Consider the following 25,799-nt stretch of genomic DNA (forward strand, 5'->3'; position numbering starts at 1 on the left):
ACACCGTTAGTCAGTCTCAAAAAAAAAAAAACACAAAACACCTGCAATAAATGCATTGGCAGTCACTTACTCCTCTGCACCATGCATACATTAGTGCAAGTTATGAGTAAATTAGTCCTACACCACAAAAGCTCATTAATGAAGCAGATTCAACCAGAGCCATAGAAAACAAAACCAAAGCAAGCAAAGCAGCAAAAACAGGTTTTCAAAAAAAAAGCAGAATGACTATGTGAGATCATGAAACACCCAAATTATCGTCAGTAATACTAGCAGCCCAGTCAAACAGTATTTGGGGTTGATTTGGTATCACTCTTTTACATACCATTTGAAGGTATCTGATCACCACAGAGTTCTCATTCACCTAATTAGCTGGTGGACATGCTGAAAAGAGTAGAAAGCAGTAGATAGGTAGCAGTACTTGAGCAACATTTATAAAGGAACTGAAAGCAAATGAAGGAGAAGATTACTGATCTTTTTCCCCCCGCCAAGTCAGTAACTGACTAGGGTCTTCCTTTCCCCCACTCAAAACTGAAATGCAATTTCACTACCCTTAGAGGCATTTTTCATTAGGATCTCTCAGCGCAATGTTTGTAGAATTAAAAGGGGGAGGAGACTCCTGTTTGTATATTAGGTCTGATACAACATGACATGCACTGCAAAAATACACAACCTGCTTTGAAAGCGTATATTGTGTTAGTCCAGAATTTAAAACTTGGAAACTCCATCCATGCTTATTTCACAGAAATCATATAAAATTACAAGTGGATGAACTCTAATAGAAAGTATAGGCCCCAAATCAGAGCACTTGATTTAGGTTTTCCCAAAATGTATACACAGGCACAGGTGCATTGCTGACTTACAGCCAACAGTTAGCACACGACTTCCAGCATTAACCTTTCTTTTACAAGTCAGCCAAGTTTAAAAATCATGGACCAAGACTGCATGACGCCTTCAATTTTAAACTGTACAGACCATACCCAGTAGGACTTTCTAAAGTCAACAACACTGCCAATCTGATCATATCAAGCCACTTGGAGAAATACCTTCAACTTTCTACCTACACAGCATACTTCAAATATATGCATGTAGTCCTTTACCTTTAATAACGAAGGCTTCAGTCACCAAACGCAGCATGTACAGGGGTTCATCTTTTGTTGAGAGGTCATCGATTCCTGCTTTTGCATACATGCTGATGGCATCTCTGTAGGATCCCTCTACGTAATGAAGCTTCCCTAGGATCAGCATAGCTTCTATCATATACTTAGGCTGAAACAGAAATGAGGGGAAAAGAGTGTTTACACGGTAAAACACCAAAGGGCACAAATGAGATACTTTAGCACAAATTAAGGAGATTCAAAATGTTTTGTTCTTAACATTGCCAACTACACAATTTGGAGAAGTAAGGATTTAAGCATCTAGAGATCTTAGCACTGTGCTTATGAGAGCAGCAAGCCACAAAGGTCAAGAAATTAATTTGGAGCTCAGTTTGGAAACACGCAGCTTACAAGTCACCTCTTCCCTTGCCACTGACCTATTCTATTGATTCACCAGCCATGGATAACAGTAAAGCCTGTCACTATAATAACTAGACTCACACACCAAGGAAATCCCCCGCTTTTAAACTGTATAGAAAACATTTTTCAGTCATTCAGTTATTGGTCCCCTCTCCTCTGTACGTTTAATTAAAAGAAGCAGGAAAGTTCTCAAGTTTTCTAAAGTTCTCAAAAAAAAATTCAGGCAAAAGTAGAGGCAGAAGGCATGCCTGCCGTTTCTAGGATTTGTTCGGTCCTTAAGGAGTATTGAAAATGTGTATACAAATGTGTGCAAAAAAAAAAAAACCTCTCAGTAAGAGACAAACATTTGGACCCTTTCCAATGTTTCAAAAAGCAGAAAAGGTTCCTAATCCTTCGCCCCCATTTTTTAAACACATGCAGTCAACACAGGTTCAAGAGTAGCCTGTAAGTAACCAAATCACCACTACAAAGAAACAGTAATTGCAATTCGTGAAGCCAAACCTAACACCTAGACCTGGAAACAAACAAAAAAACAAACAAGAACAGTGGTTTTGGATGTTACTGGGGTTAAACTATAAAGAAAAAGGGCTGGATGAATCCTCCTTCCTACCCTATCTTTTTATTTAAATACACTGACTTTCGAGAAGATACGAACAAGGAACTGCCCCACAGAAGAAAAAAAAAGCTGAACATGGGCTCTGTTGCAAGTAACATGATCAAAGTATAACATCCACTTGCAAGCTCATTAGGCTGTAAGTTTCAGAACCAGGAGCAGTACAAGCCTAGAACTTCAGACTTGTAATTCATAGCCTTATTAAAGCCCCGCTGTCCAAGGTCAGCGGTAGCCACTGAGGCAGTGTCCTGAAACTCTCCTAAAGCTCTCTGCTAATGCGCAGCTATGAACCACACACTCAGAACATGAAACAAAACTGAGGCTAAGTTGGCATAACTTCTCTGGCAGGGACTGAAAGCAATGCAAGGCTGTAACCTTGGACTTGCACTACGACCTCAATGGCCCAGCAGCAGCGTGAAGCACATTTTACCTCTGTCCTGGAGCTGACCAGGTGCACGCAATTCCTTCAGCCCTGGAGCGGCAGGAGGTCCCTCAGCTGGGCAAACCCAGCAGCACCATTAGAAGGCCCTGCACCACGGCTGCAGAGAGCTCCTACATACTCAGCCCAAGTCTTTGTAATCAGAAAGAAGGATATATTTGTAATACCTAACCTGTTTGGATATGAAAAAGCAATCTCTCAACAGAAGACACTGCAGAGGGGCACTGAATTACGAGGACATTAGTAATACCTATAAATACAGCACTGTAAATAGGGGAACATGATAAGGCAATGTCAACACCTCGTATCAGACTAACAATCACATGAAAAAAGCATTACGGTATCAGCAGTTACAATGACAGAGCCCACTTACCCGCAGCTTTCCTCTGCTTAAGACATTGGTCAGATACTGCTTAGCTTCACTCAGTTTGGGCTCATTCTTCTCTGTCAGTGGAATGGAGTCCTTCAGTTTGGCAAAGTTTTCCTGCAAGCATTCTTCCAGCAGAGCTTCGGCAAGCAGCATACTCCCATAGTCCTCTGAAAGCACATACCAACCAACAAGAAACATCACTTAGCATTTGTGAATGCTATTATCAGCACCACTTTTTTTAAATAGCATTACATTAACATTTAAATAGGATTAAGAGAAAACTCGTCATCTGCAAGACACATAAATAGTAACTCTGAGAGGTGAGAGGAACTAGTGGAGGAAAAGAGGAAGTAGTGTTAACTTAGGGTATTGGAAACATTGTTATCTATGAAAAATAAAATTACATTTCCTTTTAATTAAACGATTTTTCCCTGATCGGATCCTTTCATTTTGACAGCACAGCTCAATCTTGTGTTGTCACTAATGTAACAATTAAGAATTTAGAAGTGCGTTTTGTGATGAAAAACTGTAAGACCAGTCTTAGCAAGCATTTAAGTACATGCTTAAAATTTGCGAATGTACAAGCATGAAAACTTGCTTCAGACTAGGCATAAGCTACGATCTTCACTACAGATCAGTAACTGCATCAGAAGCTTAATATTTTACTTAGAAAAAATTATTTTCTATGAACTTTAAGATGCATCACTTGCTAAAAACATCTCATCTGCCAGTGTAGCTGGAGCTCTCACTTGATGGTTCAAGTTTCTAGTTCAGCAGTTCATTCATTCATAGAAGGAGTATCTCAAACAGCTGACTGCTGAGTCAAACAGGGTAAGAACACCTTCGCAGATCAAACAAAAAAACCCAACAAGCATCGTGTGTCCTACAGACTTCACGTTTCGGAGTCTGAAGCTGTGGAACGGGGCCGCAGGGCAGCGTCTCCCCGCATTCGCAGCCTGTGGGACAGCCGAGGCCCACTCGCTCCCCGCCCGTTAGGCACGCTGCGTGTGCTGCGGTCCAAGTGCCGGGGCGCCCGCCGACGCGCGAGCAGAGCTCTTCCTGCCCGACGGCCGGCACGCACCTACCGCGCACCGACACCGCGAAACGGGGAAGCGGCACAACGCGGCCCTGTGCGTGCCCACCCCCGACCACAGCCGCTCGCACGCGGCACCGGGGAGCACCCAGGCACTCGCCGGCCCCTTCCCGGAGGCGAGAGGCGCAGGCAGAAGGAGGAGCCGAGCACCCGCGCCTGCAGAGCGGCTGTCCCGGAGGAGGAGCACCCAGGCGGGCCGCCGCTGCTGGAAGCGGAGGCGCAGCGGGCTCCCCGCAGCAGGACGAGCCCCGCGGCGCCCCCGGCCAACGGGCGCTGCCCTCGGGACCGCCGGGGGGAGGCACCGCGGAGCCCCCCCCCCCGCGGCCGGAGCAGCACCCCGGGGCTCCCCCCGGTCCCCGGGGCAGGTCAGCGCCCCGCTGCCGCTCCCCCCGCCCCCTTACCGGCTTCCTCGGCGCCCGCCGCCGCCTTGCGGGGCGCCCTGGCGGGGGGCAGCAGCTGGTGCCGCACCAGCAGCCGCAGCTGCGCCCAGTGCCGCTCCGCCCGGCACCGCTCCAGCTCCCCCGACAGCTTCACGTGCCACAGCGCCGCCATCTTAGCGCCCCGCCGCCGCCGGACAGCGGCGCGCCGCCGGGACGCGCCCACCGGCCGGGAAGCCACGCCCACCGGCCGGGAAGCCACGCCCACCGGCCGGGAAGCCGCGCCCACCGGCCGGGAAGCCACGCCCACCGAGCGGAGCCCCCGCGGCGGCGAGGCCCCGCCCCCCGAGGGCGAGGCCCCGCCCCTTCCCGCCGCACCTGGCCGCCGGCGAGCGCTCCACGCGTCCCTGCGGGCGCCGTGACGCGGCCGCGCCCCGCCGCAAGGTGCAGCCGGCGGGCGGGGCGCCGAGGGGCGGGGCGGGGCGGGCGCATGCGCCGTCGGTTGAGGGGAGGGGAGGGGAGCGCGGCGTAGGGCCCGGCTCCACCTGGGGGCCGGGGACGCCATCCCGCGGCGGCGGTTTAACGGCTGCGGGTGGCGGTTTAACGGCCGGGCGTTGCCCATCTCTGCGCGCTCTGTTTTCCTCTCCGCAGGAGATCGCCATGGCCCCGAGGGGTGTTGGAGCGGCTCTCCTGTGCTGCTGCCTGGCCGCCTTCCTCCTCGGCGCCCTGGCTGAGGAGCGCGGCGGGGAGGGCCAGCACGCGAACATTCGCCTCGATAAGAACCTGGTGCAAGATAAAGAGTACGTGTCCTGAAAACGCCAACGGTGCTTCTTAGCCGTCTGCTTATCTCCTGCGGCGCCAGGCGGGTTAAAGGCGAGGGCAGCCGCCCGGCTCGGGGTGCCGCGTGAAGAGCTGGAGGCGGGCGGGAGGCAGCCGCTGGAGAACTTGACAGCAGGTGCTAGACCTGGAAAGGTCTCCGGAGCCTTCAGCACAACTCATACTATAAGCGATTTCTTACAGGAACTCTGCTTGCCCAGATCAATATACTTTAGACAAAACAGTACTTTAAGCGGGTAGGGAATGGTTTTCTTATTCCTTGCTTCTTCGCGCACCAAAGAGAGGTAGCAGCAAATACAGTTCCCTAGTCCATGTGTGAGTATAAATGCTCTTCCTCCAGACCCTTTGCTTTGGGAAACAGCCCAAAGGAGACTCTGAGGGCTTCTTGGCTTGTTTTTGTAATCAGTTCAGTAGGCCAGAAGAGAGAGGAATAGCTACCTAAGACGCTAGAGGCCACTGCAACACCTGTAACAACCAGCCTTTGTGCCTTCGTCATTTTAGTGTAAAACTGTCAGTTGTCCTGGTTGTCTAGGGTGCTTTCAGAGATACAGTGCTTCCTGTGCACTTGACTGATTGATCAAAGACTAAATTTGATGTCAACAGAGAATTAAATATTAACTAACTGGTATATCGCTTGTTCTTTTTTTTCTTAGCCACATCATGGAACATTTGGAAGGTGTTATTGAAAAACCAGAATCTGAGATGTCTCCGCAAGAGTTGCAGCTTCATTACTTCAAAATGCACGATTATGATGGCAATAATTTGTTAGATGGCCTAGAGCTTGCTACCGCTATATCACATGTCCACAAAGAGGTAGGTGGTATATTGTAATGGCTTGTGCATTTGCAAACAGTTCTGACTTTCTTAAACCAGCTTTAAGTAGCATAGTCACAACACACCTTCAGTGCAGTTACAGTAGAACAGTTCTTGTGAAAACAAGACTATTACCCCTTTGGCTTGATTTATAGACATACTAACTTTATCATAGTTTTTTCATGTCACATCACAGTTTTCAAGAAGACTCCACTGTAGTTTAAACTTTACTGTGAGCAAAGAGTGGAAATGATTTGACAAAGGGGATACTTTGATAGCCAGGGATGGGGAGAGGAAAAAGGGAAATTGTCCACAATGGAATTAAGCTGATGTGAGATTATAGAAGTAGCACGTGATATGATGCTGCTACAGGTTCTAAGCCTGCTGTTTTCAAGCCCAAACTATTACTGCCGTGGATAAGCGAAGTATAAGAGACATCTTGCACAAATTCGGCTTAGAAGAACCAGTCATGGTCTGCCTTTGTTTTCTTCACCTTTCTAAACACATTCTCTTCCCAGCTACAAATATTTAAGGACAAATGCAGGTACGATCCTTGCGAAGACAATGCTAACGCAATATCACATACTGACCTCTTACTATCTTTAAGCTACACCACTGTACTGAACATGTTTCTTTTCATTTCTCACTCTGTTACACGTTCTGACACAAAGGATGATGTTTCTATACAGTACAGAAACTATATGTCTGTGCGACATAAAGATTCAAATTAAGAATACATCTGCTAGGTTAGTCTATCGTTGTACATTGTGCTATTTAGCTTCTAGATCTCTTGGCTAAGAATATAAACTGGATATAACGGATACAAAGCACTTATTTTGAAGTACAGAGAACTTGGACTTAATAGCTTGCATCTGGTAAAAGTTCCATATATTGGAATAAATGATTATATAAATCTTAGAACCACATTAAACATCAAACATGAAATGCTTAACAAAAATTAGTTGTCAGTAATCTGTCACATGTGCCACTAGATGGGAAACACCGCTAAACTTGTTTCTTTTTTTTTTTTTTTTGTAGGAAGGTGGTGAGCATACCCAGGCAATGAAAGAAGAAGAGCTAATTAGTCTAATAGATGATGTCTTGCGAGATGATGATAAGAACAATGACGGATACATTGACTATGCAGAATTTGCAAAATCACTGGAATAAGGTTTTGCAGGGGGCTTGTTTCTCCTAGCTAAATGGAAATGTGACCTGGTATAATGTGATTTATTACTCCTGTCGATCTTTGTGCTGCAGTGTTAGTGAGGAGAGGTGTACCAGTTGCAGCGGAATTTCCTTGAAAATTGTACCTGTTAAGAGGCTGGCTAATACAGACTGATAGCTGTGTTTGACTGAATGGTTGAATCTTGAAGCATGGAAGCATCAACAGTATTCTCAAATTCCAATCTTTGATTATTGCGTTATATAGTACTTGTTTGCTTACGTCTAATTTTAAAATGTAAGCAAAAATAATTTTAAGAAAATAACCTAGAAAGCAAGAAAAGATAACTGCATGTGTCAAGGAGATGACTGTATATCAAGGAGAAATTTCCTTACCTTCCCACTAATTTCAAAGGAAACTTGCATACAAGTACAGGTGCTTGAAACAGCAATTGTAGAGGAAAAGTGTGTGAAAGTGGTTTGTGTTGGAGGTCCCCATGACACCGTATGGACTTTTAACACTATGTTGCAAGAAATTGATCATTTTTAAATATATATATATCCTAGTATACTCTCAAATGTTATGTATAAATATGTATACATGATTTTCAATTTATTCTCATCCTCCACAAATTTACTTTTTATATTGCATTTTACTAAATTTTTCTCTACCTTCCCTGGTCTCTTCTTACAAAAATGAAAGTATTTTATTACATTTATAATGTTGTATTAATGCTGCATAACATATACTAGAGTAGCTTCTGCTATCTCGTTTTGAAGGTCATGTTAACAGTAAACCAATTTAATATAAAAGTTTCAGTTCAATTTGATTCTTACAGTATTAGCCAGCAGGATAATCTGTGAGCAAGTAATGCTGCCTTGTTGAGGTTTAAGTTCATTTTCCTTGACGCTTAAATTATGGTGTTAATTTCAGGAGTTAATTTCATAACTAACAGTTTCAAGATACTTGAATGTTTGTGAACAAACATGGTTCTAGGAATGTTTTCATTGTCTTGAGTCAATAATTGGTAAGTCAAGCAGTTGAAGGATATTAAACAAGTGGTGTATTGCTGCTTTGTTGGTATTTGGTAACTATAAAGCATAACAGAAATCTTAAATTGCATTCAATCATTATCCCTGAATAGAGAACCTAAATGTTAGCATTTCTCTAAAATGTATAAAGAGCTATTTTCTGTACAAAATTATTCTTATACAAGAGAAACACATTTGTAAAAGAAATTACTTCCTTTGTTTAAATGTTTGAGCAACGAATGAATGAGTGTTGCACTTTTCTTTCTTACAATAACCACTTATTTGGATGCATTTGTAGCCAGGGTTGTGCTGGTTGTGCAAGCAACAAAAATAATTTGGGGTTCTAGCACTTTGGAGCTGGACATGCAAGGTGGGAAGTCCTACTGAGGAATTTTCCTTAATTTTCTGATGTATTTTTAAGCCCATCTCTGTTGCCAGCAGTCATACTAAAAGCAAAGTTCTTTTTTTACAGAACAATTAATTTGGAGTGAATGTTGAATTTGAAGGAAGTACAGAACATGTTTATAGGTAGGAAGGGAGAGGGGACAAGAGGAGATGAAGATTATCGTATTTGGGCACTTAAAAGACGTTACTCGTAGACCTAGCAACTCTTACATGCTTGTATCATAAGCTTCTGCTCTTAAAAATCACTGTTTCCTTATCAAGTACAGTGGTCTTAGATGGAGCTATAAATCCTTAAGTTTAGTACAGCAACCGCCTGTGTGGCACATACTTATATAAATAACGTAATTTATATACATATTTCATATTTATTAACAGCAATCTTATGTGGCAAATTACATACACAATGGAAGCTTTATATCAGAAATAATTATGATAAATGTAGGTGTTGTGGTTTAGCCCGGCTGGCAGCCAAACACCACACAGCCGTTCGCTCACCCTCCCCCCTCCCTCTCCGGGATGGGGGAGAGAAACGGGAAAGTGAAGTCTGTGAGTTGAGATAAAGACAGTTTATTAAGACAGGGAAAATAATAACAACAACAATAATAATAATAATAGTATTAATAGTAATAATGTGTACGAAATAAGTGATGCACAATGCAATTGCTCACCACCCGCTGACCGATGCCCAGCCTATCCCCTAGCAGCCGGCCCCCCCCTCCACCCCGGCTAGCCACCCCTATATATTGTTCAGCATGACGTCAGATGGTATGGAATACCCCTTTGGCCAGTTTGGGTCAGCTGTCCTGGGTCTGTCCCCTCCCAGCTCCTGCTGCACCCCTAGCCTGCTCGCTAGCAGGACAGAGCGAGAAGCTGAAAAGTCCTTGGCTTGGTGTAAGCACTGCTCTACAACAATTAAAACATCAGCATGTTATCAGCGCTCTTCTCATTCTAATCCAAAACATAGCACCCTGCCAGCTACTAGGAGGAAAATTAACTCTGTCCTAACTGAAACCAGGACAGTAGGTAATGTGAACAACATTTTTTACTAAACAAATTTATTTTTAAGGTGTCAGAAGCATATATTAAACTGAAAAATTACTTACTAAAAATAGAGAACAAAATTAGCACTTTTCTTCATGGTATCTGAAGAAAGAACAATATTCCTGCTTTCCTAGAAAGACGGAACAGTTCTAGAGATGCTATCCAAGCTGAAACCTGCAACACGATGTCTTTACTCAGACTCCTAAAACAAATACACATATTTAATTAAGTGCACTTGATGATAAATGGTTTAACAGCTGTCTAGGGAGATTTCTCAGTTAATAAGTAGAAAAGTGCAAAATTGCTGAGGCAGATGGTGAGTCAGAGTTCTTAAAAAATAAAAAGTAAAAAGAATTTGTGTGCTAGTTGTAGCTTGTGCAGTACCTGAAATATACTTGTACAAGTCATATATACAGGTAGTATATTCCCTTTCATATGTGTATATATATACGATATAGAAAGTAAGGCCTTTACAACAGAAGTGCTCACCAACTAAAAAGCTGATTAAGCTTTTAAAGAACAGTACTATCTCCCCTTCACATCTCGGTAACAGATAATAAAGCAAGAGGGGTGTATGATTTGCTGAAGGTCAACAACGTCCGTCAGAAACAGAAAACCAGGAGAAGCCTGTGCATAATCTTCACTTCTTCCTAGTCTGCAATCTCAGGGAACTAGAATAAGTTTTCCCCACTGGAGAACACATCTGGCTTTGCATTACTGTATGCTATATTTGTAGTTTAGATTAAGTATCTAGATTGTCTGCTTTGACCTTACAAAATACTGCCTAATCTGGCAGGTAAAGAGAATACTTAAACTGGTTCTTGAACCACTCATAAACTGAGCTGTTGGTTGTTAGTCCGCCTAGAAACCACAGCTTGAATACAAAGGAGAAAAATCTTAACTGCTTATCCAGTACCTGTCAGAATATTAAAGACAAAAATGCCTACAGCAACAGTTTTGTTTGCAAATTCATACAAACTTTAGTACCTTCTTTTGGTTAGTCATCCACAACCTCAGAAAGTCTTGGATTCATTACAAAGTGGTTACAGATTTACAAATCCTGATCTCATCTAAACCCAGACATGAGCACAGACTGGGTGGAGAACTCAGTGAGAGCAGAGCAGCCCTGCAGAGAAGGGCTGTTGGGAGTTCCAGTGGATGAAAGGCTTGACATGAGCCAGCAGTGCGGTTGCAGCCCAGAAAGACAACTGCATCCTGGGCTGCACCAACAGAGGAGTGGGCAGCAGGTCGAAGGCAGGGATTGTTCCCCTCTGCTCTGCCCTTGTGAGGCCCCGCCCAGAGTGCTGCATTCAGCTCTGGGGCCTCCAGCACAAGAAAGACATGGGTGCTAGAGAGGGTCCAGAGGAGGGTCATCAAGTTGATCAAGGGGCTGGAGCACCTCTCCTAGGAAGAAAGGCTGAGGGAGCTGGGGCTGTTCAGCCTGGGAAGAGAAGGCTCTGGGGTGACCTCATTGCAGCCTTTCAATAAGTAGTGCTTATAAAAAAGATGGAGAGCAACTTTTTGCTCAGGCAGACAATGACAGGACAAGGAGGAATGGTTTTAAACTAAAAGAGAGGATTTAGATTAGAGGTTAGGAGGAAATTCTTCACTCAGAGGGCGGTGAGGCACTGGCACAGGTTGCCCAGAGAAGCTGTGGATGCCCCATCCCTGGAGGTGTTCAAGGCCAGGTTGGATGGGGCTCTGGGCAACCTGATCTAGTGGGTGGCATCCCTACCCGTGACAGAGGGGTTGGAACTGGGTGATCTTTAAGGTCACTTTCAACCCAAGCCATCCTATGGATCGATCGATCGATCGATCTATCTATCTATCACCACAGAATAATATATATATACACTAGCAATTCACAAGCACAAGAACAGTAATCCCGGAATCATGTCATCACCAATACAGCCACTAGATAGCGTATCAACACCGCACATTGGTTCTCTACAGCACATAACTTGGAGTGATTCGAACGTGGATTTCACCATAATACCAACCACTACCCTGATTACAGGCAAGGCCTGCTCCTCTGCCTTCCAACGGCACGCTGCCAGTATGATGCTCACATATTTATTACTTTGCCACTGTCATAAAAATTGATCATAGCCAGGACTGGTTACTGTTAATTCATTTTCATTGTTTAGGGAATCAAATCTACTTGAGGTGACAGTAAAGCAACTTGCATTGCAATATTGTCAGTTAAATATATATATATTTAAAAAGAAGGCTTTCTAATGTGAACACCAGGCCTGGCCTGACTTGTTGACCATCACTAGCTGACCATGAGAGGGCCCATCGAAGTTTCAACCAACACTGAAGGAGGTTATGGGGTATTAGTAGAACCTGAAATCTTACTGGTTTTGCATTTGATGCTAGTAAAAACTTGTGTTGTTTCAAGGCATAGTTCCAACGTGGTCGATCAGTTACTTCCACTTAAGATAAAGTTCACTGCTTTCCTCTTTGTCTCCCCCATGACAGTGTCACTGTCTGCCCACCGCACCATGAAACAGTTGCATAATGTTCTAAGTTTTTAGTCAACAAATTAGAGTGAGGATTATTGCATATCTTGGTCTGCATTATATATCATCACAAGGAATTTGTGTTCTAAATGTTTCATCAGCACAGATAACTCTGTGTTAAGTGAGATTTATTACACGGGCAGTTATTAATGCTGTACGGAACGTTTAAGTTATGTTTTTCTTCCTGTTCTTCATGCTAAATTTTGAACTGCATACTAAATCTTAAGAGCCAATATGTATTAAAATTGTCACTACCTTCCGCAGCAGAGCAGCAGTTTTGCAGCTAGGTAGGGGGCAGTGTAACATATGACGCAAGGTATACTGCCAAATATGACATCTTTTAAAAGAAATCAGTACCGCAGTGAACATAGTGTCAACTTGTGCCACTTAATCCAACTCAGTTACTGACAGCACTAGATTTCAAGAAGGCAGATATCAATAAACTCAGAGAGTGTGTAAGGGAGGTCTCATACAAGGAAAATCTAGGGGAAAAACAAATTACGGAGAGCTGTCAGTTCCTTCAAGAAATGCTAATAAGAAACCAAGTGCACGCTCTACTAGTTTGGAGGAAAGTAATGAAATTCAGTGCAAGTCAGCCAATTCGTAACATTTTAATTGACCGCAAGCATGAGGGAGATAAATCTGTAAAGTGGAAACTAGGTCGGCTGTTTGAGAACCCAGCACAATACACCATTCATAGGTGTGTGTGTACATGTCTGCACAGGCAGTAAAGACAAAGCACAAAAGATGCAACTAGCAAAACATATCAAAATAGAAATTTCATCAGTAAGGTTGTAAGAAAAAAAGGAAAGTTAGTTTGGACCATAGCTCAAAGACAGGGGATGCTATCAGCAGAGGATTTTAAGGAAGACAAAGAGTTTAATGTATTTTATTTCCTTTTTTACTGAAAAGGTCAACAGCAAGCAGACAGTGCAATGAGTACGAGGAATGAAATGGTAAAATTTCAGCCTGAAATATGAGAAACCTGCTTAGAAAGAAACCAGTTAAATTAGATGTTTTCGTATTGTCTGGGCTTAATCAACTTCATTCTAGGAGTCTTAAAGGAAGGGTGAAGTAATGGTCATAGATGTCATATAGCTTTGATTTATTTATTTTATTTTATTTTTTGCAAGGCCTTTAGCACTATTTCCTCATAAACAGGCTAGTGAACTGTGTTCAAAATTAAACTTCTGCAGGAAGGGGCAGGAGATCAAGTCTGGTACAGTGATTGTATCCACAACAAAATTTAATCAAAACCTATCAAAATACATGTGTTTTGCAAGGTATTCTGTGGGGCTTGGTCCCATCTCAAGTTTTATCTGATGTTTTCGTTGAAGGCATAGAAGATGGATGTGTGGAGAAGTTTAATAGAAGTATGGTTATTAAACTTGCAGGTGGAGCAAGGAAGGACTGCAGATATTATGGATGACAGAATCAGGTTTTTAAATGATCTTGATACATTTAGAGAAGTCATCTAAAATGGATGTTTTGTCATGCCTAAGTAGAAATACTCATCTATCCAGTTAACAATTCACAAGAGAACAAATGTAGGGACTATGGTGGAACACAAGCTGAACATGAGCAGCAAAGCCGTGTTTTTACATAAAACACGGACATTGCACTGGGATGTCCAAAGAGTCTTAACAACTGAAAGAGTCCTTGTGGTCTAATCCGCACTGTTCAAGACTCACCCAGAAGACGGTGTTCTGTTCTGTATGCTGCACTCCAAGAAAGATGTGAACTAGCTGTCAGGAGGCCAGAGGATATCAACAAAAATGGACAGAAGTCCAGAAAACACGAGAAAAAATTTCAAGAACCATTTTTTGTTTGTTTCATTGGTTGGTTGGGTTTTGCCTAAAGAAGTGACATTTGAAAAGAAAGAAGGTTAATAGTCTTCAGCTAAAAAGTGTAACGTCAGTCAGATCTTCAGTCCCGAAGGACTGCCAGGGAAGACAGACCTGCTGCACTGAGTTCCTGTGCTGCGTGCCAGAGCAGTCTGCAGCCAGGAATCTCCTGCTCAGTCCTGTCAGAGTACACCCACTGCCACAGAGGTGAAGTACAAAGCCCTACCAAGTTTCTACTGAGCACGTTCAAAGTGTGATTGCCAAGAGCTAGAAGTGAACAGTTTGACCCAGAAATGGAGGGGTAAAGCTTATCCCTGACTTCCAGATAATGTTTCACTTAGGATTCAAGTCCTAGCTCCAACACACAAAGATATCAAGGCTGCTTCTTCAAAAAGAAAAAAAAAAGAAAAGAAAAAAAAAAGAAAAGAAAAAAAAAAGAATATTTAGAGTTTTAAAATGACAAAGTCAATTCCTAGCCCGGTTTTCAGCACATAGTAAATTATTTTTGTTGATGCTGGGAATATAGTGTAAGAACATCCGCAGTTAGTTAAAGCAAAAGTCCATCTAGCCCAACAGATTGTCTCAAATAGTGGCAAAGAACAGATGCTGATGGAATAATATGGAGAAAGTATTATTACGGATAAAAGGATATATATATGGATGCCGTAGTGATCCCAGAGAACAACATGAATGCAGTGGTATAGCACAACTATACTGTTTCTAGATGTCACATGCTTCTTATCTAATGGGAGGCTTTCAAAATTGTCTAATGGTTCTGTTTATCTCTGGTTTTAGTCACACTTCAGGAACCACCTTTAAAAATTACACAATTTTGAGAAAGCAAAAGCACATATTTTGAAATAAATCCTCTTTAAGAAGAGCAACATTACGCCTCAGAACTTATTTTGTCATAAAACAGAAATAAGTCACACAAAAAAATATTGACTTAAGTGTCATCATCTGTGGCTCACAGCCATTGGAGACTGACATATTGGCACAAATCATGACAGGTATGATTTTTTGATCCAGGAAAGAGAACTGAGATGAGTAGAATGACATTTGAATGCCGGTCCCTTGGGGAGATATTTTCAGGGACTTTGCAGAAGTGACTGTAAAACCGTGCTATCAGCCTCAGTGTGGACTGGAGTGGGAGTCAGGAAATACACGGGTGAGGATTTTAGACAGCAGCACATGTGTATAGGAGTGGTCCAGGAGAAGGAATGCGTATGTTTAAGATACATGCAGAGTTGTTTAGAAACCTTACATATGCCATCATAAATTTATGAACATGTTGGCACTGACTAGCGAAGTAAAGATCTCCAAAGAACACATAACACATATACATACACCGAGGCAGAAACCACTTTCAGTAATCAAATAATTCTGTCACCAGACAGCCTAAAATTACTCAAAGACACCATTTCTAGCCAAGACCAACAGATTTTAAATATTTTTTTGAATCTAGGCAAATGAATTTTCAGGACATGACAAGCCAAAAAGTCTTTAGGAAAATCTCCAAGCAGATGATCTCATTTTTATCCATCATATCTCTTAAACACCTTGACCAGTTTCCTTCAACTCTTCCAAAAAATCTGTCCCATAATAAGATTATGCCTGTGAAGTTGTAGGTGTATAGGGCTAATTTTGGCAGAGAGAGAAATCGGAATAAAATCAAGTTTACAATGGAAACTTAAGGACATCTGCAGTTCACTGAATGCTGTTCGGTGTGATCTATCTAATGCAAGATCTTTCCACTGTAGCAAAAAAATAAAGTGCTTTTATTATCAACAAGGGAAAAGACTATTTCCCCCATATGAAGTCCTACCTCTGAGATGAAAAGTCCTGGCAGGTCACACAAATATTTTTGCTTCCTCCCACTAAAATGTTTATAGGATCCAGATTCATTTCCTAAGGTCTGGCTTGAGGATTTCTGCAGAGTATTACACCATGTTGGCAGTGCAGAATTATGACCATTTCTGACTGCAGATGTGTCTCTACCACAGTCCTTATTAAAACTGCAGCACAGCACTGACATACCCAACTAGCTTTAAATTAGCCTGATCAGGTACTGCAAACATCACACCAATACCATTGCAGAACACAGCACAACTGCAAAACCCACTATAAAAGCTGAGTACAGTAAACAGATATATTTTGCAGGGCATTCTGAACACTGTATTCCTGGAATAATGTTACTCACTGAACCAAAGCTAGCTAGTTTAATGGTGATTTAGGTATTTCTAAGCAAGCTCTAAATCATCTGAAAGCCCTCTAGCATGACTAGTTAAATGAGAACATCCTGGGTGCTTGTAAAGTCTGTCTCTAGATTGTTCCTAGCCAGTAGCTGCTACAATTCACGTTGATACCCAGTTTGGGAAAACAGCACATGCACACAGTTTTTACTGAGATCTGGAAATTTTCTGGCTTGCGCAATGGTTAAGGGAAAACTCCTCTAGGGAGTTTAACGCAAGCCTTCTCAGACTCCTGTGGCAGTTGGAGGTCTTTTCCTTTTAAAGCTCCCTCTAATAAAAATATCCGTAGGAAAAGGGAGAGGGCTATGCAGGCTGCAGATCAGACAGGACATTTCCTCCAGCGTGCAGCTGAGCTGCCTTCTGTGGATACTACTCCCAGAAACAGCACATCATCCTCAAAATTACTTTGTGTCCGCTAAACCCCATGCCACTCCTGACCTGCACCAATGCCACTCGTTGCTGGTTACCAAACAGCTTCCCAACACAAGCACCTCTTGATCTTGCAGAGGGAGAAATGATTTCAATGGACCAGAGGAAAGTCTTCCTAAAAGCTGCCAAACTCACTCATCTCCAGAGTTAGCAACTTCAGACTGGTGCTCAGACCAGCATGGAGATCTGAAAACCTGGTCCTGATACCATCTGACAGGGAATGTTGGTCAGGAGTACAACAAATGGACAACAGTGGAGAAGATAAAGGGTAAACTAAGGAGAGCTATAAGCAGTCATACATACCCAAACCCATACCCAACCACAAGCCATTAGATGCCACCCTCCCAAATTCTGCTCCCTGTTAGTGTAATCTCAGACAGTTTAAAACAACTTCTATCAACAACATGGGCTTCACTATAGGACTAAGTATATCAGGAGACCAAAGTACAGCCTCACAACATTTGGGAAAAGGTTAAAACTGTCAAGAATATCTACCAAGTTGAGAGCCCTGGACATGGAACCTCTTGTACCCACGCTGTTTAGCTGCAACTACATCTTCTACTTGAGCACTGACTACCGGGGAGCATCTAACTCCAGATGCTTTTCCTGCTCTCTCAAGAAAGGACAAAGGTACAGTTATTCTCTGAAAATTTGTGTTTAAGTGACTTTTTCACTGATACATGAGCTTGGAAATGCCATGAATATTCATTTAGGCCCTTCCACACACAAAAATTCAGTTTGTGGTGACATATGGCAAGGGAAATTTCAGCTCAAGGAGTTGAAGCCTGGCAAAATTATAAACAATCAGAAATGAGGCCTTCTAATGGAAACTGTTAGACAGCCTTAGCTGTTGGGCCACTGTCATCTTCACAGCCAGAGAGTGATTTAATCTGTCAGTTATGTGAGCACTAGGAGTGATGAATAGGTCTTTGTATTCATTCACAGCAAGTACGTTCCCAGAATGACATATGATGTGGAGGTTTTTTTGTCTCAAAGTCCACTGGATCTTTAAAGAGTCAGGAGTCTGCTCAACATAGCTTTCCAAAGCAGCACTACAAAGGACACCATCCACATTCAGAAAGATGGATTCCCAAAGTGACCGACTTGCATCCCTCCTCCCCAGTTTCACTTGCCTGTTGTTACAGAGGCAACTTAAAAGCCCTGTGTCAACAAAGGAGCCCAGTTTTGCCCTGACATCCCTGACAGTCACACTTCTTATAATCAGGGTGGCACAGGAACACAACCACAGCTTATCCATGGCTGCCAACACAAGATAGCACAGTCACAGGGCTCCTCCACAGAGCCATGCCACTCAGACCTACCAGGGCCGCACTGGCAGCCCACACTTTTGGGCCAACTCCACTCCCAAGGGTGCCCTGCTGTGCTGGCAGCACAGGGAGCAGAGTAGGGATACAGGGCTGCCCAAGCCAGGTGACTTCTTTGCAGAAAGACTTCTCCACACTATCAGTGAGCACAATTTTCTAACACCATTTATTGCTGCAGCAGCACAGGAAGATGGGAACAGAGCCAGACACTAATGTTATATTTTTACCTGGTATAACTGAGAGTATCCTCTATCATATGTTCAAAACAAATCTTTTAATAAAGCTGGTTACAGCTCTGCCAAGGTCTGGTGGATGCAGTAGACCATCCTCTCCCTGGCAGGTTCCTGGGCTGGAAACTGGCTGGCTTTAATCCCCTGTGGAATAGAGGCACAGAGGGGGCAAATGTGAGGTTTGACATCTAGTCAAGGTCATTTATTAATTGGCTTTCCTAATACTAGGGAAGCCAGTGGCAACTAGTCCTAAGCCAAACAGCTTTTTCATTGCCATAGATACAAAAGATAATGCACGCCGATTCAAGCAAAATGAGATGATTGTAAGGCTTCCAAGGATACTTCCAAATGCCAGCCAAAAACTCTGTGAAAAGTCTCAACTGGAGATGGATTACTACATGTTACCTACCCAACAACCTCTCCTCTCAGAACAGGTACAACTTCTAAACTCATCTGTTTTGCAACTCATATGAAAAACTGGAGTCTGTAACTGGCCACACTGTGACATGTCCCGTTTCATTTTGGCACCACTTTCAAAGACAGTTTCTACCATTCAGATGAATATGGCCTATTTTCTCTTATTCTTGTAATCAGTCATTTATTAGATCATAATCCCAGTATGGACAAAGTGCTCAGACTTCAGTCAGAACTTAAACAGCATGAATGATGTTTTTCCTCTCTCTTTTCATTTCCTGAACTGTTCTTAAACATACATATTCTTGACTTTTAAGGGTGAGCTGATCCTGGGAGGAGGCACAGCAGGGAACAGATTTGTGTGGGTGACTGCGATGGTGGTAAAGGATTTGGAAGGGATAGGGCACAGCTGACTCAACCAGGTCTGTGTTGGAGAAGTGAGATTTTATGACCACAGCACAAAGGTACCACTCCTTGCTGTGCTGCTGGTGTCCCTGGTGTCCTACCTCAGCAGAGTGAGGTGCCACAAACAGAGAAAGGGAGGAAATCTTTCCCTCTCCCCGTTACTTATAGGTCACATGTAGGTTTCTGGGGAGCACCCTTCCTCCATCCCCAGTGAGCATCTGGGCCCAGGGCTCTGTCCATCTCTACTCTGAAGTATCATGAAAGGTTTGAACAGTGTTGCTCATCACTATCCAAAAATACACCATTCAACCAGGCACAGGACTGTCATGGATGGTTCCTTTTATCTTATCCAGCCACTGTCCAAGAAACCGTTGAGGTCCTGGGAAGCCATAGACTACAAGTAGGCACTTAAATCCATCCCTATTCAATGAACACCCAGGAATGACAGGAATGACAGACAGGAATGAACTGATTAGAGCTAAGTGCGTGCTTAAGTGCTTCACTGAAAGGCATAAACCTTGAACTGAGGCAGTTGTCCAAGGACAGGAGATAAGGAGGGGGAGAACATTCACCTACAGTCAGTATTCTGAAGGCACAGGATGGGGTTTACTGTCCAACATGAGTGAAGCCAGCTGCATTTAGGAACTAGCAGTCCAAGAGAAGCTAGGCTGGAACACTTCACAGGGGTCACATTTGCCATTTAAATAGTGCAGAGAAAGATCATGCAGTACTACCTGTGAAGATGCAAGTCACTTCAAGTGGTTAATAGGTTCATTGAACAATGATCAAACCAGATAATTAGACAGAAAGTACCAGCTTCTCAGTGTATTCTCTCCTTTTGATAGACAGCTCCCAGAAGTCAGGCATGATTTTCATAAGGCGAGATAATAAGCTGTCAGTTGTACGAAGCCTAGAGTGAACCACACAGAAAAATCAACACAGTCTGAAAACAAGAAACATGTCAAAATGCAAAAACAGTTTCTTTCTTTAAAAATAAAATGAGAGTGTGATTTGAACAAGTAAGCTTTGGCTTACAAGTACTATTCCAGTCATCAACAAAATAGGAAAAAATGATAGGAAACATTCTGAAATTAACTCTTGATATGAATTTGCCCAGTGTCATCACTTGCTTTCCATACTGTGATTTCATCCACCGCTCCTCTTCCTAGTAGACATCAACTTAAAGAGGAGAAGGAGGAGAAAGGGAGATCACAGGATGGTGAGAGGGGAGGAAGCCACAGAGGAACAGTACGTAATGCTTTTGTATGTTACATCCCATACACCATACACGTTTTGACTCTCAATAAATATGCTTATTTACTTGCCTACTTACATAAGTGACAGGGCAGACTTAGACTGTCATCAGGTTGTGTCAGCGCAGGACGTCATCTCAAACTGCACACACATGAGAAAACTCATGTAGCCCATAGCCACTGCCAGGGCACCAGGTAGGCCACGGGGACAGGGATGGGCCAAGGCTCATGGATCCTAGCCCTGCTGCGGCCTTGTTGGGGCAGGGGCTGACGGCCCCAGGGCTGAGGTGGGGTCCTGGGTGGGTGGGTGAGCCCCAGTGAGCGGACAGCAACATCAGGGCCTGGCAGTGCTCTCGGGGTTCTGGGACTCATAGACCAAAGCCAAAGGCCGACATGAAGAGACACAATGTGTAGAGGCAGAGGCAAGTTGTGCTACCTCCGGCTGTTCTGGGACAAATCCATCAGTGCTGGTGCAGGGAGGATGTAAACTCCCCTGATCTACACGGTGTAGTTGTCCCAAGCAGGGAGCCGTTGTTACACATGAAAAACCCCAGCACCTCCGTTCCTAGCAATGGAGAAGAACAGTTTATGCCCAAGAGCCTCAACCTGAGTCAGGCACTGTCCTCATCCTCCATTGCTTCATTCCCATCCCACTCTGGGTCTGCCTGTGACACCTCTTTCCAGAGGGGGAAAGGAGAAGGTTGGACAACTGAAGCTATAGTTGCTTTCTCAGCAAAACATTTGCCTCAAAGAGGACCAGAAATGTGGGTTTATTCAGGTGGAATACTCTGCATGAGGCCTTTATGTTAAATTTTTTTTTCCAGCAGTGAGAGTCAAGAAATTGTCAGCAAGTGACAGTTCGGGTTGCTGGGCTTTATTGGTTTTTATTTTTCTCCCCTCAGTGATTTGTGCCAACTGTTACTTCATGCATATGGAATACACAACTTTTAGCCTTTCCTCACTGGTGTGAAGTAAGAGTTTGGCACACGTTGAAAACAACAAGCAGAAATTAACTTGCTCTCTCCCATCTTTAATGTCAATAATCGCCAGTAATTATTTGGAGTATTAAACACAGTCATCTTGCCGTCACCTTAATTCTCCACATTAAAAAGGGATTATATAACAAATTAGCCTGATTTAGTCTCTCTTCAAGGGACTTACCCAGTGGTTCACTCTTCTTTATTAAATTAGCAGTCGAGGAAGCTTTTGGCTTGCAGACGTTATGAAATCCTGCCCAAGTTCAGACCACCGGTGCTAGCAATTGCTCAAGTGCTTACTGCTCTGGAACCACCTCCTCAGTATTTGCAGGGCCTGAACTCCAGCTGACCCACCGTACAGTGAAAACATGCTGGTAGACACTTGTAATCTGATCTTCTGACATTTGCCTTCCAGTTTAGAACAACTGATCCCCAGTTCACCAGGGTCATGAAGTCTCTCAACTCTTTCCTGTGCTTGTTTAAATATAACCCAGCATTCAGATTTGGGTATGCAACAACGAAGTCTCGGCTAATTCTCTCTCTTGTGATGACTTAGCGAGAAGGAACAGTTGCAAAGCAGAGCTAGGTGCCTTTCCACCAGCTGTGAGGGAACATCTCTGTTGCTTTCAGTGCTGAGGATGTCTGCTCACCAGAAGGGTAAGTTGCAAACACACAGAGCATCTTATTCCTCCTCGGCTGACTGTATGCCAGAGAACTAACACTTCTTTCATACAGAGTTACACAGAATGAAGTCTGCTGATAGCTAGTCATGTGAAGGCCTGACGCAATGCCCACTGAAGCCAAAGGCTGTTTTTCTTCTGCCTTTATAGACTTTGGATCATCGCCTTACTCAAAACACTAAACCTGTGAGAATTTCAAGCTTTATGGTCAAAATCCATTATTTTCTGCATTCTTTACTTCTAGCTGTAACAAGTCCATGTCACCACCACAATGCTACATTTGATGGTAAGCAGACCTGTGAATCAGTACAGAAACAATCATTTACTCCTGGTTTTTCCCTTCTCTTTCTTTACCTTCTGCCTTGAGGGTACAAAACCAACTGTTCCAAATAGACCCTTCTCATATTTATCGGAATAGCAATCCATGTCTGTCCTCACTGTGTTTGAAGTACTCACCTGAAGAAGTCCTAAAGGACTGATTGATGATGACAGCCCTGAGTGCTGTCCACCCTTGGGGATTTCACAGTGCAGACATGCACTCACGGGTACTTCATATAGGACTATATTTGGGGGTTAGGTGACTGCAGCTTTTGGCAACTGCTGTTGGAAGCGATGGGTAGGCCAGAGGTGGAGGTCCCTGTGCTCTGCTAATGGTCCACTTCCCATTCAGTAGACAAAACAGAATCTGAAGAAGAAAACACAACCTCTTGTTTTCAGAGCTACTGGTACTTACAACTACCGATCGCAAAAAATGAATGTTCTAGTTGAATCTGGCTTATACTACAGGGAACAGTTCCTAACTGGCAAGTTTGAAAAAGACCACAGTTGCTTTAAAAGCCCTCCTTAGTGTTGATTTCCGTTATTTTCTTATTTAGGCTATCTATCTTTTTTTTGCACATGCAGTTACCTCATGAACTGTTAACCCACATTGCTTTGGGAAAGCTCAGTTAGGGAAAATAAAGTCACATTTTCTTCCAGTAGTACCAGTTCCCTCATGATCTGCCTACCACAGTTGTAAAAGTATTGACTTTATCCATCTGCCCAAATGATCAGTAATACTCAACTGACATTGGTGTTTCCCTTTAAAAAGTCTTTATGAGGGGTGTTTTTGGATGTGTTTTTTGTGTGTGTGTTTTTTGTTTCTTTTTTTTTTTTAATTTTTATGAAAACCTGATTCTGTCAGATGCTTTGTTATATTCCTAACAGCCTCTGACTTCAGAACAGCTGAACATTCTCATGGGAGGAACATATTGTACCATGCCTCAATATTCATCACTCAAAGTAATTAAAGTCACCCAAAGAGAAATTAATTGGTCCTACAATTGCATAAAATTATTGAACAATTAAGTAATAATTCATCTGAAGTTGTTCATAGTAAGAAAAGCTATGTGCAAGCATGCAATCTGAGATAAAAACTCAATGTACTTGCCTAAGGAGTGATGATTTACAGCAGATAGGCTGGAAAAATCAAAAACAAAAAACCAACCCAACCTTCAAGTGACAAATCACATGGGGAGTTGATGCTGCCTTTGGGGATCTTCACACCCAGAAATGGAATAAATTGCAGTAATTGTCCTTCCAACCACACTATTATGTGCAGTGTGGAAACAGCTTCTTTCAAAACCCTTCACACCAAAAAATAAAACCTCTACCCGCTCAGAGTATTTAAAATAAACAGGATATCTTATCGAAATGGACAGGAATAAAGAATCTACTTATACAGGAAAGGATTTCTAAAGATAATAAACTGATGATTCAATATTTTAATAATGTAATTTTTTTCCCCTAATTTTTACAGTTTCAGGATTTTACAATGCTGATTTAAACATCTCCAATTCTGCAGACTGGTTTAATGTGACCTATATGTAAAACGTCCCACTGGTGATGTGAAGCACATGCTCCCCCGTGCCAATATGCACAGCTCTAGTTCAAAGTGCAGCAGCTTGTACTTTTCTATCTAGTACTTTTGCTTTGGTCCCTGTTGTCAGGCAGTATTATAATACTGAAATGTAATATTGCAAATATTATATTTAAAATGTCTTCTGTTCTATAAAATGTGCTAGCCCTGTAAAGTGAAATTCTGTTGGAATCCTGATAACAGGGGGCAAAACAACCAGACACTGGCAGTTTTTGTAGAATATTTGTGACCTTCATTTTTAGTCCAGCAGCATGGACAGGGTGGAATTACATCGGCAAGCCCACATACTCACCAAAAAACTTCGCCCCCCCTGGTACAGTTGTATGGAATTCAAAACATCGCAAAATACTTCTGACCTCTCTGAGCAGTGATCACCCCTAGTCATGGCATTCTTCAAACTGGAAAAACAAATAGCAACTTAAGATTTTTTTTTTATTATTTTTTTTTTTAACAGAACAAAAGACAAACAAAACAAAAACATTTCAGAGGGAGAGACTGAGCCAAGAAGCTACCCATTAGTATGTCTCCTCAGAGAGATTTCCCACTCCTCCCCTCCCCCCAAAAAAAACCCCAGCCACCCAACCACAAGCAAACTATGCACATTTATCCACTTGAATTTCTTTTCTGCTACGTTTTGCCTTAAAAAGCTACAGAGGAAAGGAAAGAGAGGAAAGAAAAAGGGAATAGGAGACAAAAAAAGGAAGAGGAAAATCTCATCCTAAAGCTTTGAGGGACATATCGGTCAGTGAGGAATGTATTCAAAGAAGCTTTGTGGAGTTCCTCACGTTAATCCTATCGGCAAATAGTGGGATTTGTGTTGCACAGTTCCTAAGCTTGAGTCTACAGGATTGCTACAAAACACAAGCAATGTCTGTAGCAAGAATAGTACAACAATAGAAGTGCAGAGGAATGAAACTTAAGAGACTATCAGTTTTAAGATAACATATTCGGGAAGAAGACAGGGGCAGTGAAAAACGGAAGTACAAAACACCTCCAAAGCCATCAAATGCTAAAAGATTCATTCAAAAGTGTCTCTTCCACGGTAAAATATTCCTGTTGCCTAACTTCATTGACAGCACCATTTCCACAGGGACTGGAATCTGATCTGACATCTAATTTACAGAAGCTTATAAAATTTCTTTACTGTAACAGCTCACAAACAATAACATATTATGGATTTTACATGGGTATTTTATTTTCCCGCAGAAGTCAATAAAGTCGTGCCAGCAGAAATCTTGGCTTTACATTCACATAAAATATTTTATCTCAAAGAGCAATAGAAACCCTAATCAGACTGCATCAGTCTATATTGTTACAAACCGCAATTAATCTGCTCAGACTGAAAAGCCATACCAGTTTTTGACTGAAAGGCATGTCATTAAGTTTCTGAGTTGTTTACATGTAATGCAACATGACAGGAATTTGTGCAGAGATGAGAGAAAATGAGCTATTTGAAATTAACTGTTTGGAATCCTGTCTATAGCTGTTTGCAGTCTGCAGTGAATTGGCAGGGCTGATTACAGGGATTTGTGTGGGTTTTGTGAGAGGGTTTCTCATACTGAGTTGTTCTTTAAGAAATGCTTGGTAAAAACTCGCTGCGCCTTTGGGTGTTCAGGTCTAGGAAGAGAGGAAGTGTGCACTAACACCCTTGGTTTATAGCAAGAGTAAGTAGTAAAACTAAAATAAGGAAATATATGGAATATATAAACCAGGAGATCACACAAATAACATGATTTGTACCTTATATGTGAAGCGTGGCACTTACCTCCCCCAGTTTCCTTACAACAGGACACCGAGGCAGCCGATGGAGCCTGCAGAATGGTTTGGCAAACAGCAGCAGTTAGGCACAACG

General features: G+C 42.7%; 2 protein-coding genes and 1 long non-coding RNA gene across 8 annotated transcripts in view; 1 reads left to right on the forward strand and 2 right to left on the reverse strand.

Annotated features, from left to right (window-relative positions):
• TTC7A (tetratricopeptide repeat domain 7A) overlaps positions 1 to 5,058 on the reverse strand; it is a 172,138-nt gene extending 167,080 nt beyond the window's left edge. Inside the window, exons 1-3 of one of the 6 annotated variants that reach the window (XM_040554290.1) lie at positions 4,785 to 5,058; positions 2,940 to 3,103; positions 1,098 to 1,266 (exon numbers count right to left, since the gene is read on the reverse strand). In XM_040554290.1, coding sequence (XP_040410224.1) covers positions 1,098 to 1,266; positions 2,940 to 3,103; positions 4,785 to 5,028 — 577 coding nt within the window. In that variant the 5' untranslated portion in view covers positions 5,029 to 5,058. Of the gene's footprint in view, positions 1 to 322; positions 382 to 1,097; positions 1,267 to 2,939; positions 3,104 to 4,430; positions 4,643 to 4,784 lie in introns of those variants that run through there. The other 5 variants (XM_040554291.1, XM_040554295.1, XM_040554292.1 and 2 more) reach the window with 5 other exon arrangements.
• Positions 5,059 to 5,064: 6 nt separating this feature from the next.
• MCFD2 (multiple coagulation factor deficiency 2, ER cargo receptor complex subunit) lies at positions 5,065 to 8,492 on the forward strand. Its single transcript, XM_040554296.1, has 3 exons — positions 5,065 to 5,206; positions 5,897 to 6,056; positions 7,095 to 8,492. The coding sequence occupies exons 1-3, from the start codon at positions 5,067 to 5,069 to the stop codon at positions 7,224 to 7,226; spliced, it is 432 nt and encodes a 143-aa protein (XP_040410230.1). The 5' UTR covers positions 5,065 to 5,066; the 3' UTR covers positions 7,227 to 8,492.
• A 1,208-nt stretch (positions 8,493 to 9,700) lies between these two features.
• LOC121068771 lies at positions 9,701 to 25,799 on the reverse strand. The gene is made up of 7 exons (XR_005819084.1): positions 25,713 to 25,799; positions 24,240 to 24,345; positions 22,486 to 22,714; positions 21,534 to 22,325; positions 19,854 to 20,029; positions 18,298 to 18,444; positions 9,701 to 9,900 (listed from the first exon to the last, which is right to left on the reverse strand). It is a non-coding gene; the product is annotated as an uncharacterized LOC121068771 (long non-coding RNA).

This window comes from Cygnus olor, chromosome 3 (genome assembly GCF_009769625.2).
Source record: "Cygnus olor isolate bCygOlo1 chromosome 3, bCygOlo1.pri.v2, whole genome shotgun sequence".
Classification (NCBI taxonomy): domain Eukaryota; kingdom Metazoa; phylum Chordata; class Aves; order Anseriformes; family Anatidae; genus Cygnus; species Cygnus olor.